The sequence below is a fragment of the Cutaneotrichosporon oleaginosum genome (genome assembly GCF_008065305.1).
Source record: "Cutaneotrichosporon oleaginosum strain ATCC 20508 chromosome Unknown ATCC20508_contig04, whole genome shotgun sequence".
Lineage (NCBI taxonomy): Eukaryota > Fungi > Basidiomycota > Tremellomycetes > Trichosporonales > Trichosporonaceae > Cutaneotrichosporon > Cutaneotrichosporon oleaginosum.
In genome coordinates, this window is record NW_027072173.1 from 2,376,348 (window position 1) to 2,392,598 (window position 16,251).

Here is a 16,251-nt window from a genome sequence, read left to right on the forward strand (position 1 = left end):
TCCTCACTCCTGCCATCTCACACTCGTTATGCTATCCCTCCTACCTCTCCTACCCCTCGCCGCTGCCGCGACCTACCCCCTCGTCGACAGCCATAAGGGTGCGACCTTCCTGTAAGTCCGCGCCGTGACGAGCTGCATTCCGCAGCACGGGCCGTATCGCCGCGGGACGATCGAGCACGGGCGCCGCCCCGCTCGCTCCGACAGTGAGCCCAGCGTGCTAGGCTGGAAGCGGCGGCAACGCACGCTGCGGTAGCATGCAGCCTGCGACGACGATGCCGGCATCTCGTCAGAGCTTGGCGCCGAGCACGGTGGTTATTTTCGTGCCGCAGCTCCGCGGATGCGTAGGCTTTGTTTCCACTTACGACCCCTTCCACCCGTCACAATGCTGACACCAGCGACGGCTTCACGGTCCCCGCTGGCGCGTACGACAACACCACTTCGTGAGCTACAGAGGCGGCGTCGGCTGATGGCAGCGGCGATGTGTTCTGGGCGGCCAAGGGCAATTCGTCGGTCATGTACTTGAACGATGCTGGGCGGTTTATTTTGAAGGGTGAGTGCCGTAACCGTGGTAGAGGCAATGTACTGACGCGTCTCTTTTTCTACCTCGTGTCTCGCGCTCCGTCTCATATCCTACTCACCCCGCAGTCGACAACACCTCCTTCGTTCCGTGGAATGAGAAGCGCTATGCCCCCTCGCTCCTCACGGAGCGCGCGTACCCCATCGGCTCAGTCTTTGTGATGGACGCTGTTCACATGCCCTACGGGTGCAGCGTCTGGCCCGCATTTTGGACGCAGGGTGCGCAGTGGCCTGAAGGCGGCGAGATCGACATCATGGAAGGCGTGAATGGGCAAACGACGAACCAGATCGCGCTGCACTCGCACAACGACGGATGTTACGCGTCGTCAAGCGCGCAAATGACCGGCCAGCTGCGCTTGGACAACTGCTCCGTGACGTCGAACGGTGGGAGTGGGTGCACGGTGGGCGACAGCGACACACGGAGCTACGGCGAGGGCTTCGCGGCGGCCGGCGGCGGCGTATACGTCGCTGAATTCGCGGCGGACGCCATCCGCGTGTGGTTCAAGAGCCGCGCCGACGTGCCCGCCGCCATGAGCGGCGACGCCGCCACGATCGACACCAGCATCCTCGGCACCCCGACGGCAAGCTACCCGGCAAGCACGTGCGACATTGCCAAGTTCTTCGCGGACCAGATCCTCACCATCACCATCACGCTGTGCGGGTCATGGGCAGGCACGCAGAGCGTGCTCGAGTCCACATGCCCCGCGCTCATCGGGACCAACACGTGCTACACGACCTACGTGATTAACGACGCCAGTGAGACATACAAGAACGCATACTTTGAGCTCAACTACATCAACATCTACTCGACCGGCGTCGAGCCCAGCTCGAGCAACTCTACGGCCTCGGCCTCCCGCTCGGGGTCGAGCACCGCGCGTACTTCCGCCTCGCCAGGCGCAACCGGCACAAGCGGCGCCCGCCGCGCCCTCGACATGCCCATCCGCTTCGGCTGGGCGGCGGGCGTCGCCGCCGCTCTGGGCGGCGCCCTCACCTTTGTCCTCTAACCCATAGACTCTCCTTGACGACTTTCAACGCGGACTCTGTCGGCTCGGTGACGTGCGCTGTGCATAGTCTCTGTAGCCCATAGCCATTCACAGTATGCAAAGCTGTGTACATCAATCTATGTTACAATGTCATGCAGATATTACTCGAGCGGCTCAATGCATAGCGACTCGATGGCGCACCGCACCTCGTACTCCCAGTACTCGCGCACATCCCACCCGCCGGCGCGGTAGATCTTGTCGCGGTCCTCGCGGGCCTTGACGACGCCGGCGCGGCCGTCTGCGTATGCGTCCTTGAGGACGTACCACTCGGCCCACGGCGCCTTGTCAGGGTCATTGTACGGGATCGGGACGTATGGCCCGGCATAAGCTGGCGAGTTGGGCGAGTGCACCGGCCCGTCGTCTTTAGCCAGCAGCGCCAGGCTGGGCGGCACGGCGGCGGCGAGCGCCGCGGCGCGGTCGGCCTTCGCTTTGGCGTGCCGCTGCCGGATCTCCTGCGCGAGCGCCTCGCCGCCTTCCTGCCGCGACAGGGCGTCGACGATCTCGGCCTTGGCCTTCTCGTCCGCGGCGCGCTCGACGCGCTCGGCCTCCTCGATCATGCGCGCGCGCTCAGCCTTGGCGCGCTTCTCGACCTCGTCGCGCTCCGACGCCGACATGCTCTCCATCGCGGCCTTGTGCTTGTTCTTCGTGATCAAGCTCGCGTTCTCGCTCTGGTACGCGGCGATGCGGGCTTCCGTCTCAGCCACGTCGATGTCGTTTAGGAGGTTGAAGGCTGGTGTTAGCTACCAGACAGGCCGAGGGGCTCACTCATATCCTCCACATCTTGGAGGTAGTCGTCGTATGCCCGCTGCGTTGGGAAATCCTCCTCACGCTTGTTGTAGCTGGCGTTAGTTGTGCGGAGGCACACACTCACATGTCGTTCATGCGCCGCCGCACGCTAACCTCCTTCTCCACTTTGAGATCTTCGAATGTCTGATGTGCGAAGTTGACTTTACGTAGAACCTTGCCGCACTGCGGGCAGGGCTCCGGGCCAAGCGTGAACAGCCGGTCAATACACGACTCGCACCTGATGTCAGCGACGACCTTCTCCAAGCGCACATTTTGTGGTAGCATGGAGACACGAGCAGACGCAGGTTCTTGTTGAACTGCCTGTCCGTTTGGCATACGGGACACACGTCGTTCTCCGTCTGCTGTCAGCGTTTGTCTCGGTCATCGCATGCCTGAATGGGATAAGCCCCAGACTCACCCGATACTCGACCATGCGCTTACTGGCGTCCTTGACGCCCGCAACGTAAAGATACCCGTCGTCGTTCTTGGAGCCGGGGGTCACAATGCCGCGCGAGATGGCGCCTGGGCCGTGGTTTGTCGGCCGACGTATGGCGGACGCACCAGGTCGCTTGACCACATGTTGTGGACGACGCTGGACGGGGCGGGCTGACATGGTGAAGCGGTGATATGAGTCGCTCGGCCCCGCGCCGAAGAGCGTCTGTGTTGCGATGCGCGCTCTGCTCTTGCTGCAAGATAGAGGTAAGACGAGGGGAAAGGAGAGAGTGCAGCTGGAATCAGAGATGGAGGAGCGCAGGAGCATTATCAGCATCGTCATAATTCAGCTTCCGATCATGGATGAGCTTATCAATCTACCACGTGGCTGGGTAGTACAGGTGTAATTCCGCTTGATGCCGGAAAACTAGGAGGTGTACGAGTTGCACTGTGGGCTCATGGTGATCCTCGCATCCATCCCAACTCCATCTCCTCTTCGCTCTCTCTCACCACATCCCACAAAAGGCCCTCAGCTACACAGGCCTCACATTTTCTAGCGACAGCGATTTCTGAACCAGACGCTAGCCGACCGACTCATCCCCCCTCCCCACCTCCCTCCCCCCTTTCCCAGCGAGCCCAAGCTCGCCTCTCCCCTCCGCCCCCACCCCGCCCCCCGCCATGGCCACCACAATTCCCGCCGAAGCGGCAGCTCAGAACGAGAAGGTGCTCTCTGAAGCACTTGCTGCCACATCCATCTCAGACAAGGAGGAGAAGGAGGACAAGCCCGAGCTCGAGGAAGGCGAGATCGAAGAGGAGGAGGACGACGGCAAGCCCAAGACTGTGTTTGACGACGCTGCCCGTTTCAACCTCAAGCACCCTCTGTACGCGCCATGGACGCTTTACTTTGACTCGCCGCAGTCAAAGTTGACACCCAAGACGGAACAGACGTCTATCCCCAACGCATCGGCACACGGCGGGTGGCTCGACAACATGCGGCGCGTGATCACCTTTGACAGCGTCGAGGAGTTCTGGGGGCTGTACAACAACATTGTGCCGCCGAGCCAATTGCCCGGCAAGACTAACTACTACCTCTTCAAGGACGGTATTATCCCAGCGTGGGAGGATGCGCAGAACAAGAACGGTGGCAAGTGGGCCATCCAGGTGCCTCACGACAAGACCAAGTCCCAGATCGACCAGATGTGGCTGTACACTGTGAGTATGATGGTGGGAGTGCGGCGAGCGGGCATGGCGTAGCTTGATTGAGCGGCGCTCTTCGGCGCATGGAGATCTTGTTGTGTGCGGGGTGTGTGGATCGCTCGGCCGACCTCATTATCCTCCAAATCACATTCAATGACGCCGTATCCTGCGCTGTGAATGCAGGTGCTCGCCCCGAATCGCCTGAGGATCAGCTAACTCCCAGATGCTCGCAGCCATCGGTGAGACATTCGAGTCCGGGCTCGACGGCTCGGCCCCCGAGCGCTCCGACCTCGTCACCGGTGTGATCATGTCCTGCCGCCCCGGCTTGTAAGCCACCTTTCTTCTGCCTCTCTAACCTCAGCTACCGCATTGCGCTGTGGACACGCGACGCACCGGACGTGACGCTCGACGAGAACGACCCGCTCATGAAGCGCATCCTCGCCATCGGCCGCTACTTCAAGGTGGCCGTGCTCGGCTACGAACTGGACCAGAAGCTCGTCACGGGCGGCTACCAGACCGAACTGACGTTCGAGTCGCACAAGGACTCGGAGAAAAAGGGCAACAAGGTGGGATTGGGATGAGGGGGAGCGCTAACGACAGAACAAGATTGTTGTTTAAGAGCGGCGCCGCTTCAGCTCCATAGGCTAGTCTAGAGTAGGGGGCGCTGCCCCGTGTATCGAGTCGTGTGCATTATGCTATGCTAGTCGTTGCGTGGTGGATTGAGGCGTGAGGCAGTCGTATGTCATGACATTGAGCAGCGCACCATGCCGAGATGGCGCGAAAGTAGAAATCTTAGGGGTGGCTCAGATAGGGAGTGCTATGACGATCGTGCTGAACATGCATCCAACTTCGATCTTGTGCAACCTACGCGGACGATGGCAGGTGAGCTCACGGCGCATCACGGCCTCTGACAACAGACTTCCAAGCAATCCTCGACGAGGAGTTCGAGGTACGCGCCGCCGCGGCGCAGCTGACCGCAGGTGCTCGAGTCCATCTTCCCGGACGAGCTTGAGAGTGCGTCTTGCGTCTAGCGTCTCCCTCCTTCGCATCTAACACCAGAGCTCGGCCCCACACAGGTCCGGATCCGCGTCGAGCCCGAAGAGGAGGTGACGGGACATCCATGTGCGTTCCCCTCTCTTGGCCGCTGACAGCAGTATGCGCCGCCCTTGTCGTCTCGTATCCCCCCACATACCCCGACGTGATCCCCGACCTGGCGCTCGAAGAGACGGATGTGGGCGAACTGCGCGACGGCGAAGCGGACGCGGTGGTCGCGCAGCTTAATGGTGTTGTGGGTTTCGTTTCTCGCGTCTTCACGCTCCACCTTCTCGACCCCAGTGATATCACTGACGCAAGGCCGAAGAGTCTCTCGGCATGGCGATGACGTTCACGCTCGCGACGGCGGCGCGCGAGGCGCTCTCAGCACTCATCGTTGCGCGGCAAGTGCGCGAGAAGGAGGAGGACGATGCGCGGACGCGGGCGTACGAGGAGGTGAGTGGGGACTGCAGACGGAGGGGAGAGACTGAAGAGAAGAGGGGATGGGGAGAGGTCAGAAGGTGGGGGATGGGAAGCGAAGGAGGGACGGGATGAGAGGGATGGAGAGGAGAGAAGGACTCGCTCACACCAGGCCGAAGCCGCCAAGACCAAGGGCACGCCTGTGACGCGCGAGTCGTACGAGAAGTGGCGGACGGCGTTCTTGGCCGAGCTCGCGGCGCGCCGCACAAAGGATGAGGAGGAGCGGGTGCGCTCCCTCCCGGCCAAGGAGAGGGAGGAGGTCAAGCGCAAGATCGCGCGGCCGAGCGGTGAGTGCAGCGCGTGTGGATGCGTTGACATCAGGACGGCAGCTGTTCGAGACGTCCAAGGTGTCCGCGACGTCGGATGAGGCGCTGTACGAGGATGGCGAGGCCGTCGACATGTCCAAGTACACGCGCGAGGAGCGGGACCGTGCGCGCTGGGGCAGCGAGGACGAGGGCCGCGTCAAGCTCGACGAGAGCGACTCGGAGTAACCCTATAGATGCATCTTCTATGTCATATGCATTGGCTCTGCGCGAGCTCCTCTAGTCCGAGTCGGAGAGTATCTCCTCGTCGCTGCTCTCGCCGGCCAGGCTCGCGCGCTCACTCTCGCACCATCCGCTCCCCTCAAACTTCTCCGCGAAGAGCGCGCCGCCAGCACTCTTGATCTGCTCCCATATCGGCTCGCCGCCAGTCTCGACGAGCTCGATCTCGCGGCGCGGGAACGACGTCACGAGTCGGAAGCCCCAAGCGTGCTCGTATCCCTCGGGCGGGGAGTCTGGGTCCCTTGCGGGATCATCCTCGGGCGGGATAAGCAGCGTCTCGGCGTAAATAAAGAGCGGAAGCGTAGATGGGCCCGGCGTGAACTGCCGCACGTTGCGGTCGGAGTTGAGTGGCGTGCGCAGCGCCACCCGCGTCGGCCCAGCATTGGGAGGAAGCAGGTGTTTGCGCGCGTAGCGGCGCCACTCTCTCCGATCGGCAACCGCCTTCTCCTTAAGCTCCTTCTCGCGCTCGGCGCGCTCGCGCTGCACGCGCTCGAGCTCGGCCTGAGCACGCGCGGCGTGTAGTCTTTCGCGGTCCTTGCGCTCCGCCTCACGGAGAGCGCGGTCCTGTTCCTCCCGCAGGTGACGCGTTTCCTCGAGCGCAAGGCGCTCACGGCGCAGGCGTGCGAGGAAGGTTGTGGTACGGGGCAGCACTGCGGTCGTCAGTGTCTGGAGGATTGCAGAGGTGGATGTGGTTGTGGAGGGCGGGCCCTGCAGTGTCGTGAGGATCGTCAGGCGCGGCGTGCCGCCACCGCCTGTTGCCGAGGAGGTCGGGAGAAGCGAAACAAATGTAAGCGACGGATAAGTAGTCACTTGGAGGGTCTCGGAAACCATGAATCCCTCGCGAGTGGAGATGTCGGCAGCCCAGACGGCGATGTCATGCTCCTTGAGCGCCTTAGTGAGGTCTGGGTCGGCGAGGACGTCGCGCTTAAATTCGGAGTCGTCGTCATGCTCGCTGCTCACGAGGATTATGAGACCGACACGGCCCTCGCGGCGCACGTTGGAGAGGAAATCGCGATAAGAACCGATGTAGAAGTCTGGCAGGGAGGCAGTTGCGGGCGACGCGCCAGTAAGCGCCTCGAGCTCGCGCACGAAGCGGAGAGCGTTTGTGGCGGGGTCTCTGGGCCCAGATGGTGGCGCTCGACTAGGAGGGGGAAGGAGAAAGCGCGGGAGATGAGGTAGCAACGAGAGAGGGACAAATGTACGGACTGGGTTAGTGCATACGAGTGAGACGGGCTCACTGAAGAAGTACCACGCGCCGGTAAGGATGGAGGCAATAAAGGAGAACGGCCATGCAAAAGTGTCCCATAGTCCGAGGCCTGCCTGGCCTGGTCGAGGCCGCCGTCCCGAGATGCGGCGCGACCCAGGCCGTGGAGGTATGGGGGCGAGGTCATCTTCGAGGCCTTCAGTAGCTTCCTTTCGCGATGGGCCAGCATCGGTCGGCGCAGTGCTACCGGTACCGCCGCCGCCACCAAAGATCTGGTCTATTGCGCGCTACTGTGAGCTAGAGCAAGACAAAGGAGACGGCAGGAACCGACCTGGATGTCCCAATTGTGTTCACGGAGGATGCGCTCATCGCGTGCGCGTGCAGCATCTGTCTCTGATGCAGTGATAGCCCATAGCTGTTGAAGGGCGTCTGTCTGCGCTGGTGAGCGAGACATGATCGAAGCCGAGAGGGTGGGAGTGAGATGGAGAATGGAATGAAGATGAACAAGAGATGGCTGTGGCTGGCGGCTGCTGGCGGCCATCACCAAGCAGTGAGTGACGTTGCGGCTTGAGTCGTGGCACGTGACTGACGCGTGGCTGCATACGCGGGCCTCAAATGCAACAATATCCTCATTCCATGTCTCTTACGCCGCGACACCAAAGCATCAGCATTGCGATGTTGAGCCCCCAGGCCTCCAGAAACGCGGTCTCGGCATACATGGACTTCTGGTGCTACTGCCTCACCAGCGTGGCGTTCCAGGCTGCTTCTTGGCCTCCACAACCATGTCCGGCTCGAACTCTTCCAAGATTCCGTGCCCGACAAACTGTGTACATGTATCCGGAGCCAGTGCGGTTGCGGAAGGCATGTCTGCTCGTTCCCACATCTGCGTGCCTGCTCTATCTCTTCTCTGGGGCTACGCCGTTGTCAGAAATTAATGGATGAGCGTCTTACGGCCTGCTGGCCGGGCCGGTCATGCCAGTCTTTGCCGACCCCAATTGATGTAAGATAAGATGATCATGCTGCCGCAGGTTCCACCAGTTTCTGTGCAGACAAAGCCGAGCAACACGGCAGCCTTGCGGCTCAGTACCTCTCCGCCTCACCCCCAGCGTTGTGAGCAGTGAGTCGCCTGCCCACCGCGCACCGGTACGCATCGGGGAAGAGACGGGCGCGTTCGTCTTATCCTGTGAGTAGTCACCCACTCTTCATTCACAGTCGCCCCAGGCAAGGACGGCACGATTAGCTACTGGGCCGTGGATTGAACGCGCGACGAGACCTCGCTCACAAGGTCGTAACACCACATGGTGGCGCTGAAGACGGCCGCGACGTACACGAGCTGACGTCACTCAGCACAATTGAGGTTGATTGCTGGACGTCTCGGTCGACGACGATGTGACCGAACGCAATCACCTTCAACGCGCAGCTGACATGCCGCTGAACAACACGGACAGAACTAGCGCTTTCTGGTGCATCGTCAGACTTGCATTCTCCCATGTCGTTGAGGCATCCCATTGCCATAAATAACCTCGCATCCAGTGCTCTTCCCAGTGCTCGACACTTGCTCACCACCACCCGCCTGACGCTCCGACCTGCCGCGCAGCACTACTTCAGCACCTCCCGATCCCTCAACATGGACCCCAAGCCCATCACCAACACGCCTACTCCCCTGAGCTTCCGGGGGGCGTCGGGCAAGCCCGGTCTCCCGAAGATGAAGGGGAAGCGGATCCTGGTGATCGGTGGCTCTGGCGGCGTGGGATCCCACCTCGTGGACCGGTACGCGCAAGCGGGCGCGCACGTAATCATCGCGAGCCGCACGCCCGAGAAGGCGAGCGCGGCGCTCAAAGCCGCGCAAGCGCGCAACCCCGGCACGGACATCTCCAGCATGGCGGGAGACACAACCACGTTCGCGGGTGCCAAGGCGTTCGCGGACACGGTATCTGCGACAGGGCAGGTCGACCACGTCGCGCTCGCCGTCGGCGGCTGGTGGTCGGGCGCGACGCTGTGGGATGTGCCCCCGCACGTCGTTGACACGTTCTTCACAGGCGTGCCCACCGCCTACCTTGCCAACCTGCAGGCGTGGGCGCCACGCCTGCTGCGCGGCCATGCTATGATTTGGATCCTCGGCGGGAGCGGATACAACCCCGTGCCAGGCTCGGGGCCGGTGTGCATGGGCTCGGCGAGCTTGTTCATGGCGCAGAGCGTGGTCGAGCGTGAAATCGCCATGACGGGCGCGCCGTTCCGCCTCTTTTCCCTCGCGAACGGGCCACTCAATACGCGCCAGCGCGGAGCTCTCCACAGCAGCCCGAGCTTCCCGGACGCAGACGAGGTCGCTGACCTCTCACTCGCACTTATGGAGCGCCAGGACGTGCTCAGTCACGGCCTCACTCTGCGTAATCGCGACCACATTAAGATGTACTACGACCAGCTCGGCCTCACTCCGCACCGGTAAAGGATGGCAGAATGGAGAGATTGTCCGCCGGAGAATGTATCTGAATGAGCTGCAGACTTGGCGTTGAATAGCTCATATCTTTCTCACTCGAGCTCAGACTTGGCGTTGAATAGCTCATATCTTTCTCACTCGCAAGCTTGTGTCAGCGTCATCGCGGGCCGATTTCCATGTTCCTGCTTCTGCAAACTGTAAATCCACCTTGGTTCAGGTACTTGAGCAGGCCAGCAGGGGTACGGTGCGGCACAGTATATCCAGTACTGCTTCTGAAACATCTCATTTCAACGAACAAGAATTAACCCATACGTACTTCTGCGAACACTCCCTACAAACTGAATGCTCATTTCACTCCCCACTCCTCCTTACACCGTGTTTTAAATGTGGAAACTCTCGAAATTCGACGAAAGGATCTGCTCCGAGTCGGTGCGGAAGTCGTCGATCATGGGCTGGAAGTGGTGGGCGTAGAACTGGATGAGCTTCTTGGTGCCCCTCTCCCACTGTGGCCAGTTGTCGATGACGCGGGACAGACGGTTCGTGCCGCCCGAGTAGTTGTTGGGGTCGAGGTCTGGGTTTCAGCACGGTTTCACACACGTCTTTCCCGTCCTCAGCCTCACTGTAGACAAAGTTGCTGTAGTATGCCTGGATGTCGCGGGACGCCTTGTTGGGGAGGATGCCGAAGAAGACCTGCAGGAGGTCCGAGCCGTGGAAAGTGCCGAGGATGGGAGTGCCGTAGTTGTAGCTAGCAATGTACGACCATGCAGGGACGGAGGGGTTGACGGTCTTGGCGATGTCAAGGAAAATGCGGCGGGTGATAGTGAAAACAAGGTCGCCGAGAATGGCGGCAAGGCGCTTGAAGCCCTTGTAGACCTCGTTGAGGGGGCCGGTGCGGAAGGGCGAGCCTTCGGCTGGCACGTCCTCGTACGTCTCGACGAGGGCAGTGAGGGTGGCCTCGGAGGCGCCGTTGAAGAACAGGTCCTTGAGGTAGCGGACGATCATGGGCGTCGTCTCAGTCGTGTTGGCCTGGAAGAGGGAGAAGAGCGTGCCCTCGTCCTCCTGGTCGCCGATGATCATGGGGACGGCCGCGTACCGGCCCTTGAGGAGAAGCTGCTGCGGGCTCTCAGGCATAAAGCTGCCGTCGGGACGGGGCAGGTACGAAAGAGCGACTGAGGTGTAGGACAGGATGGCGGGCACCGAGTTGGCGGCCTCGGTGAACTGGTCAAGCGGGAGCTGGCGGAGGCACGCGAGCGAGTCGGGGCCGCTGCAGCCCGCCTTCTCGACCACGGCATCGTAGATGGCCTGGCCCTTGGGGCAATCGACAGGGTCGGCGGGGATGATCGAGCCCGAGTTCATGATGGCGCCGCGGAACAGCGGCTTGCCCTTGTACTCGATGTTGCCGCCATACGCCGTCATCTGGTTCCACACGCTGATGGCGCCCGCCGACTCGCCCCAAATTGTGACGCGCGACGGGTCACCGCCGAAGGCGGCAATGTTGTCCGCAACCCACTCGAGGCCCATGCGCTGGTCGAGGAGGCCGAGGTTGCCGGCGCCATCAGCGAGGATCTCCTTACCGGGCATGAAGCCCCACGCGCCGACACGGTAGTTGACAGCGACAAAGACGTAAGGCTTGCCGTTGAGAGCCGCGTTCTGGACCAGGCCGCCGCCGTCGTACATCGAGCTCCAGCCAAGCTGAGATTAGTCGACTTCAAAGGAAGGATGCAGCTTCACCTCAAACCCCCCTCCGTAGATCCAGAAGAGGACGGGGAGGTTGTCGCCGGCCTTTGTACCACGGGGACGGATGACGTTAACGGAGAGGCAGTCTTCACTGATCTTGAGGGCCCTCTGGAAGAGGGCGGTGCGCGAGACAGTGCTCATGACCTGCGCGAGGAGGCCCGAGTCGTCCGAGTCGGCCAGGAACTGGGGGCACGCCGCTGCAGCCTTGGTGGCATCGAAGTTGTTCAGAGGCGACGAGATGCGCTGAGGTGGGCGCAGGCGTAAGTTGGAGATGGGCGGCGCGGCGTAGGGGATGCCATTGAAGTCATCCGTCAGCAGACCCCTCTTGCCGACGATGGTGCCGGCAGGCGCAGAAACAGCTGGTGTTAGAGCGAGGCTATGAGACACATACTAATGGTAAGGGCTCGCTCGTCGAGGTGGCTGTCGTCGACGACCGGAGCCGGCGCCGCGAGAGCACCCAGGATTGAAGTGAGTGTGAGGAGGGTGCTGAACACCTTCATGGTCGACGCGAGGAGGGGGGTAAGGCTGGATGTCTCACAGTGTCTATCCTCCACACCGGTCTTAAGTAGACAAGCAGACCGGACTTGCTGTCGCAGGACCTAGGCTGCGATTCCGGCAAACCAGTCAACATGCCCAACAAGCGCCACATGCGACACGCCTAACAGCACAACCACGCTAGTCAACCTTGTTGAGTGTCTTCCGCTCTGTCAGATGAAACGCGCACCCTGCAGCATTCACAACTCTATTGACCCGCAGGGCTCACGGCATTTGCGGCACAGGAACGACCCGAGCGTTCCGAAGCATGTGGGCTGCACGACATATGAGCGGGGAGGAGATACCGTGTCAGCTGGTCAGCTCAACGGCATCTGCGATCGTGTGATCACAAGTGGGCTTGTCACTGGAGCGTGGGGCATGTTTGAGGCGCGTGGAGCACCAGGAAAGGGCCCACGCACGCGTTTCGGGCTTCGGACGCGTCGTGCGACCATGATGATTGGCCAGCTGCGCGCTCACTTGGCATGTGAGATGTCATCAGCCGCCACAAAATTATACCGCGTCGACAATTCATGCTGTGAATGGCAGATGGGGGCCGATGACAAAGACCAGTCCGTGCGCGCCCACGGGGCACCTTCGGGGTGTCGAGTGCATCCATCGAGCGCTAATTGCTTGTCGGCCGCCGCAGCCACCCTATGGCTGCCGTTGTGTGGGAAGGTGTGAGGTGCAGTGCCGTGAGCAGCATGCGGTGGGCAGAAACCGAAAGCTCGAGCTTCTGGCATGGCGTCAGACTACAATCTGCATGTGACCTTGTGCGTCGGGTATGCGTCGGAACACGGAGTCCATGATAACGGCGAACACCGGGGAGGGCTTTAAAGACCGTGTTGAGTGTGTCGGGCAGGCCGTCAGCGAAGAGAGCAGTTTCCAGGTGAAAGCGATCTCGATTTGTCCCACTTCTCCTCAACCGCTCCTTGACCCCGATGTATCTAGCCTCACCTCGGGTGAGGATTTCGGCGGTTCTTCCCTTTCAACAGCGGCCAGGCAGATCAGTGAGCCTTCGTCGTATGGGTAGCTGGACGATGACAGATCGCGGAATGCCAACGAATATCCAGAAGCTTGGTCAACGAGCTGCGTCATCCTGGCCCGTCTCGGACAACTTTATCTGAGTTGATGCTGTGGACTGAGACGCTGCCGTACCACGCCAGCACGAGCGAGCAGTTGCTGTTTCCAGTCTGGATTCGTTTCAGCGAACTGTTAACTTTGCTTGTGGGCACGACCAGCAAATGTCTTACCTGTCCTAATCTCCTTGCGACAGAGATTAGGTATGGCATACATTACTACTATCGTCGTTATCTGCAGCTGATCGGTCAACATGTTGGACGCGGAATATGCGCTTCTTCCGTCGCAGCTGTCAATGCAGCTCTCAGTCGTCCCCAGGTGGTCAGCACTCGAGCCTGTCACTGTCAGCGGTGCGCTGTGCTGCGGACTGCTGAGGACCCAAAGGTTCCCACGCACTCGGCCCATCGATATATCCGGACGGGATGTAGAAGGAACTGACACTTGAGCGGAGTTTCATGCGTCACTGCTGTCGCCGTCACATTTTCACGCCGAGCCTCACATCTCGCCTCGCCGGCCTCGAATATCCCCGACTCCGCCTGCGCCACCGTTCAACTCTAAATGCGCCGCGGACTTCCGCCATGTCCAAGGCCCGCCCATCTCAGTCTCACGTCAGGCCAAGCAGTCGATCAGCTCATGTCCGCGCGTAAGCCACGCCCTGAACGCCTCGAGGCGCGGTGTCGCTAAAGTAGGTGATGCCTTCGCACGTTGAGCGTGAATGTCGGTGCCGTCCTGCAAGTGCTCGCGAAGAGGCGCCGCGAGGCACGACCCGGTAGTGGGGGTGGGAACGACGTTTGCGCCAAAGAAGTAGGGCTGTCATTCTTCCGTTATGAGAGCGCACAATCGCGACATCGCAGCGAGACAGCCCAAATTGACAAATTAACGGAAACGCGACGAGAGCTGCATAAGAAAGCACGGATGAGATACACAGGGCAGAGGGGCGTCTTGGTCGATCTGCAATCTCAATGTACGCAGTCATATCAAGCTCCATCTCCCATTTCACCCTCTTTTGGCCGCCCTTGAATATAGGCGCCACCACCCGCCCTGCTGCCAAGTTTGCGCCTGCATGCAGACCTAGTGCTCAGTTGCGCGCAGGCCTAGATCTGCAGGTTTTGCAGGCCAGCGCAGTTTGACGCACCTCGAGGTCGTCCATGCACCACCTCGCAGGCCGCCCAAGAACTCCGACGTGATGGGCTCAGGGCCGCAGTGCCTAGGACGCGAGGCAACCAAGAATCTTCCGAGGATCCGAACAACTTGACGCATTCGAAGGAGTTGACATCAACACCTCAGCCTCCTCGCTGCTCTCTCCAGCCGTGATCCGACTCAATTCCAAAGACACCCCCTTCTCGCCCCCTTCTGCTTCGGTGTGGCGTCGTGGCGTTCTTTACCCAATTTGGCAGGAAACTGGCTTACAACGCGGCTGATGGCTGCGATGGCTGACGACGCTGACTTCCGCGGCTCGAGCGTGTGAACCCAGGCTTCCGAACAAGACCCGGCGACGGGCAAATGCGCCGTCGCGCGCACTCAACACTCTCATCCCACTCTCCCCTACCAGCGCCAGCATGAAAGGCAAAGCCCCAGCCTGGAGCATGAGCAGCGCCCGAGCGTCTTACACTCTCGTTGCTTTGCCCAAGCGCAAAACACTCGTGTGCAATACTTAACCGTGGCTCCGGCCCGCAGTGTCCCCCGCCAAGGCAAGAATTTTAACATGTTCACAGTCCTCGCCCCCCTGTTTATATTCGCATCTCTTGCGTCGTCGGCGTGCATTCCCGCGGGCGGGAACACGAACACGGCGACGCCGCCGAAGACGACGAGCACGACGCCGCCGCAGACCCCGGCGCCGGCCCCGGTGTCGGGATCCGTCCGCTTCCACCCGAACGGCGACAAGAACTGGTGCCTCGAGGTGCAGGGCAACAAGCGGGCGAACGGCACCCCCGTCCAGCTTGCGCCGTGCACAGCGAACAACGGCGCCCAGGCGTGGACGGTCAGCCGCGGCAGCACGCAGGTCAAGTTGGCAGGCACCAACTTCTGCCTCGATGCTGGGTCGAGTGAGTTGCGGTCGCGGCGCCAATCGATAAAGCTAACGCCAAGCTCCGGGGAACGGCGTCCGCAGCAAGATTTGGACGTGCTACGCCGGCCTCGCGGCGCAGAGGTGGTGGTACACGGATGACAACCGCGTCGCGCTCGAGGGCAAGGGGCAATGCATCGACCTGCCCAGCGGCGAGAAGAGGACCGGTAATGTCGTGCAGACGTGGCAGTGTGGGACCGGGAACAACAACCAGGCGTGGACGACGTCGCAGGCGACCGTGGCGCGCCGCGCCCTGGATGAGCGTCAGTCATGCCCCTTGCCCAACGTGAGTCAGCATCGGTTTGGATGATTGCTGACCTCAAGAAAGCCCCTCTCACGCCAGGCGGACGCAAGGCAGGTCTTGCGGGCGGCGAGGGGTACGACGAGATGAAGGACCTCATTGGGTGGTGGTACGACTGGTCCGGCAAGCCCTCGGGCCACAGCGGCGCACCCATCGCCGTGCCCATGCTCTGGGGCAACGGGCACCGTGGCAGCCTGCAGAATGATGCAGCCCGCTTTGCGCAGTTCACGAGCACATGGTCAGCGTCCAACGCACCGCCCTACGTGCTCGGCTTCAACGAGCCGGACTGCGCGAGCGGCGAGAGCGCGAGCATGTCGGTTGGCGACAGCGTGTGGGCGTGGAACAAGTATATTGCCCCGCTGGCGCAGGGCAACTCGCGCCTCATCTCGCCTGCCATGTGCGCGCAGCTGCATGAGTCGTTCCTCAAGCCGTTCTCGGACCAGATCTCGACGCCGTTCGATATCGTCGCCGTCCACATTTACAAGCCGGACATCGCGCAGCTCAAGGCCGTCCTCGACTACTTCTGGAACAAGTACAACAAGCCGATGTGGGTCACCGAGTGGGGCTGCGTGCACGACCAGAATGGTTTCCAGCCGTGCTGGGACCAGGGGCAGAACGCACAGTTCATGAGGGACGCCGTCCGCACGTTCCAGGCCGACAGCCGCGTGTACGCGTACGCGCCGTGCAACGTACATCCCAACTGGGTCGTCTCCTCGGGCGGCAAGCTCACCGAGCTCGGCAGGGTGTACCGCGACGCCGTGCGTCAGTACGCCTAAGCAGTGGCTATATTTTTTGTAATTGATGAAGA

At 61.3% G+C, this 16,251-nt stretch overlaps 9 protein-coding genes across 9 annotated transcripts; 5 read left to right on the top strand and 4 right to left on the bottom strand.

Annotated features, from left to right (window-relative positions):
* Positions 1-28: 28 nt before the first annotated feature.
* COLE_05383 (uncharacterized protein) lies at positions 29-1,580 on the top strand (the record flags this gene model as incomplete). The annotated part of the gene is made up of 4 exons (XM_018421043.2): positions 29-111; positions 396-440; positions 474-550; positions 646-1,580. The coding sequence occupies 4 exons, from the start codon at positions 29-31 to the stop codon at positions 1,578-1,580; spliced, it is 1,140 nt and encodes a 379-aa protein (XP_018275064.1).
* Positions 1,581-1,720: 140 nt separating this feature from the next.
* COLE_05384 (uncharacterized protein) lies at positions 1,721-3,018 on the bottom strand (the record flags this gene model as incomplete). The annotated part of the gene is made up of 5 exons (XM_018424618.2): positions 1,721-2,349; positions 2,385-2,458; positions 2,491-2,643; positions 2,676-2,764; positions 2,824-3,018. The coding sequence occupies 5 exons, from the start codon at positions 3,016-3,018 to the stop codon at positions 1,721-1,723; spliced, it is 1,140 nt and encodes a 379-aa protein (XP_018275065.1).
* Positions 3,019-3,515: 497 nt separating this feature from the next.
* On the top strand, positions 3,516-4,615 carry COLE_05385 (uncharacterized protein; the record flags this gene model as incomplete). The annotated part of the gene is made up of 3 exons (XM_018421603.2): positions 3,516-4,049; positions 4,258-4,361; positions 4,396-4,615. The coding sequence occupies 3 exons, from the start codon at positions 3,516-3,518 to the stop codon at positions 4,613-4,615; spliced, it is 858 nt and encodes a 285-aa protein (XP_018275066.2).
* A 1,473-nt stretch (positions 4,616-6,088) lies between these two features.
* COLE_05386 (uncharacterized protein) lies at positions 6,089-7,746 on the bottom strand (the record flags this gene model as incomplete). Its single annotated transcript, XM_018425866.2, has 3 exons — positions 6,089-7,293; positions 7,327-7,579; positions 7,624-7,746. The coding sequence occupies 3 exons, from the start codon at positions 7,744-7,746 to the stop codon at positions 6,089-6,091; spliced, it is 1,581 nt and encodes a 526-aa protein (XP_018275068.1).
* A 1,035-nt stretch (positions 7,747-8,781) lies between these two features.
* Positions 8,782-9,738, top strand: COLE_05387 (uncharacterized protein; the record flags this gene model as incomplete). Its single annotated transcript, XM_018424619.2, has 1 exon — positions 8,782-9,738. The coding sequence occupies one exon, from the start codon at positions 8,782-8,784 to the stop codon at positions 9,736-9,738; it is 957 nt and encodes a 318-aa protein (XP_018275069.1).
* Positions 9,739-10,109: 371 nt separating this feature from the next.
* On the bottom strand, positions 10,110-11,966 carry COLE_05388 (uncharacterized protein; the record flags this gene model as incomplete). The annotated part of the gene is made up of 4 exons (XM_018424620.2): positions 10,110-10,300; positions 10,350-11,421; positions 11,461-11,825; positions 11,858-11,966. The coding sequence occupies 4 exons, from the start codon at positions 11,964-11,966 to the stop codon at positions 10,110-10,112; spliced, it is 1,737 nt and encodes a 578-aa protein (XP_018275070.2).
* A 1,742-nt stretch (positions 11,967-13,708) lies between these two features.
* COLE_05389 (uncharacterized protein) lies at positions 13,709-13,894 on the bottom strand (the record flags this gene model as incomplete). The annotated part of the gene is made up of 1 exon (XM_018424621.2): positions 13,709-13,894. The coding sequence occupies one exon, from the start codon at positions 13,892-13,894 to the stop codon at positions 13,709-13,711; it is 186 nt and encodes a 61-aa protein (XP_018275071.1).
* An 888-nt stretch (positions 13,895-14,782) lies between these two features.
* Positions 14,783-15,452, top strand: COLE_05390 (uncharacterized protein; the record flags this gene model as incomplete). The annotated part of the gene is made up of 2 exons (XM_018420575.1): positions 14,783-15,122; positions 15,166-15,452. The coding sequence occupies 2 exons, from the start codon at positions 14,783-14,785 to the stop codon at positions 15,450-15,452; spliced, it is 627 nt and encodes a 208-aa protein (XP_018275072.1).
* Positions 15,453-15,529: 77 nt separating this feature from the next.
* COLE_05391 (uncharacterized protein) lies at positions 15,530-16,219 on the top strand (the record flags this gene model as incomplete). The annotated part of the gene is made up of 1 exon (XM_018419993.2): positions 15,530-16,219. The coding sequence occupies one exon, from the start codon at positions 15,530-15,532 to the stop codon at positions 16,217-16,219; it is 690 nt and encodes a 229-aa protein (XP_018275073.2).
* Between the last annotated feature and the right edge of the window lie 32 nt (positions 16,220-16,251).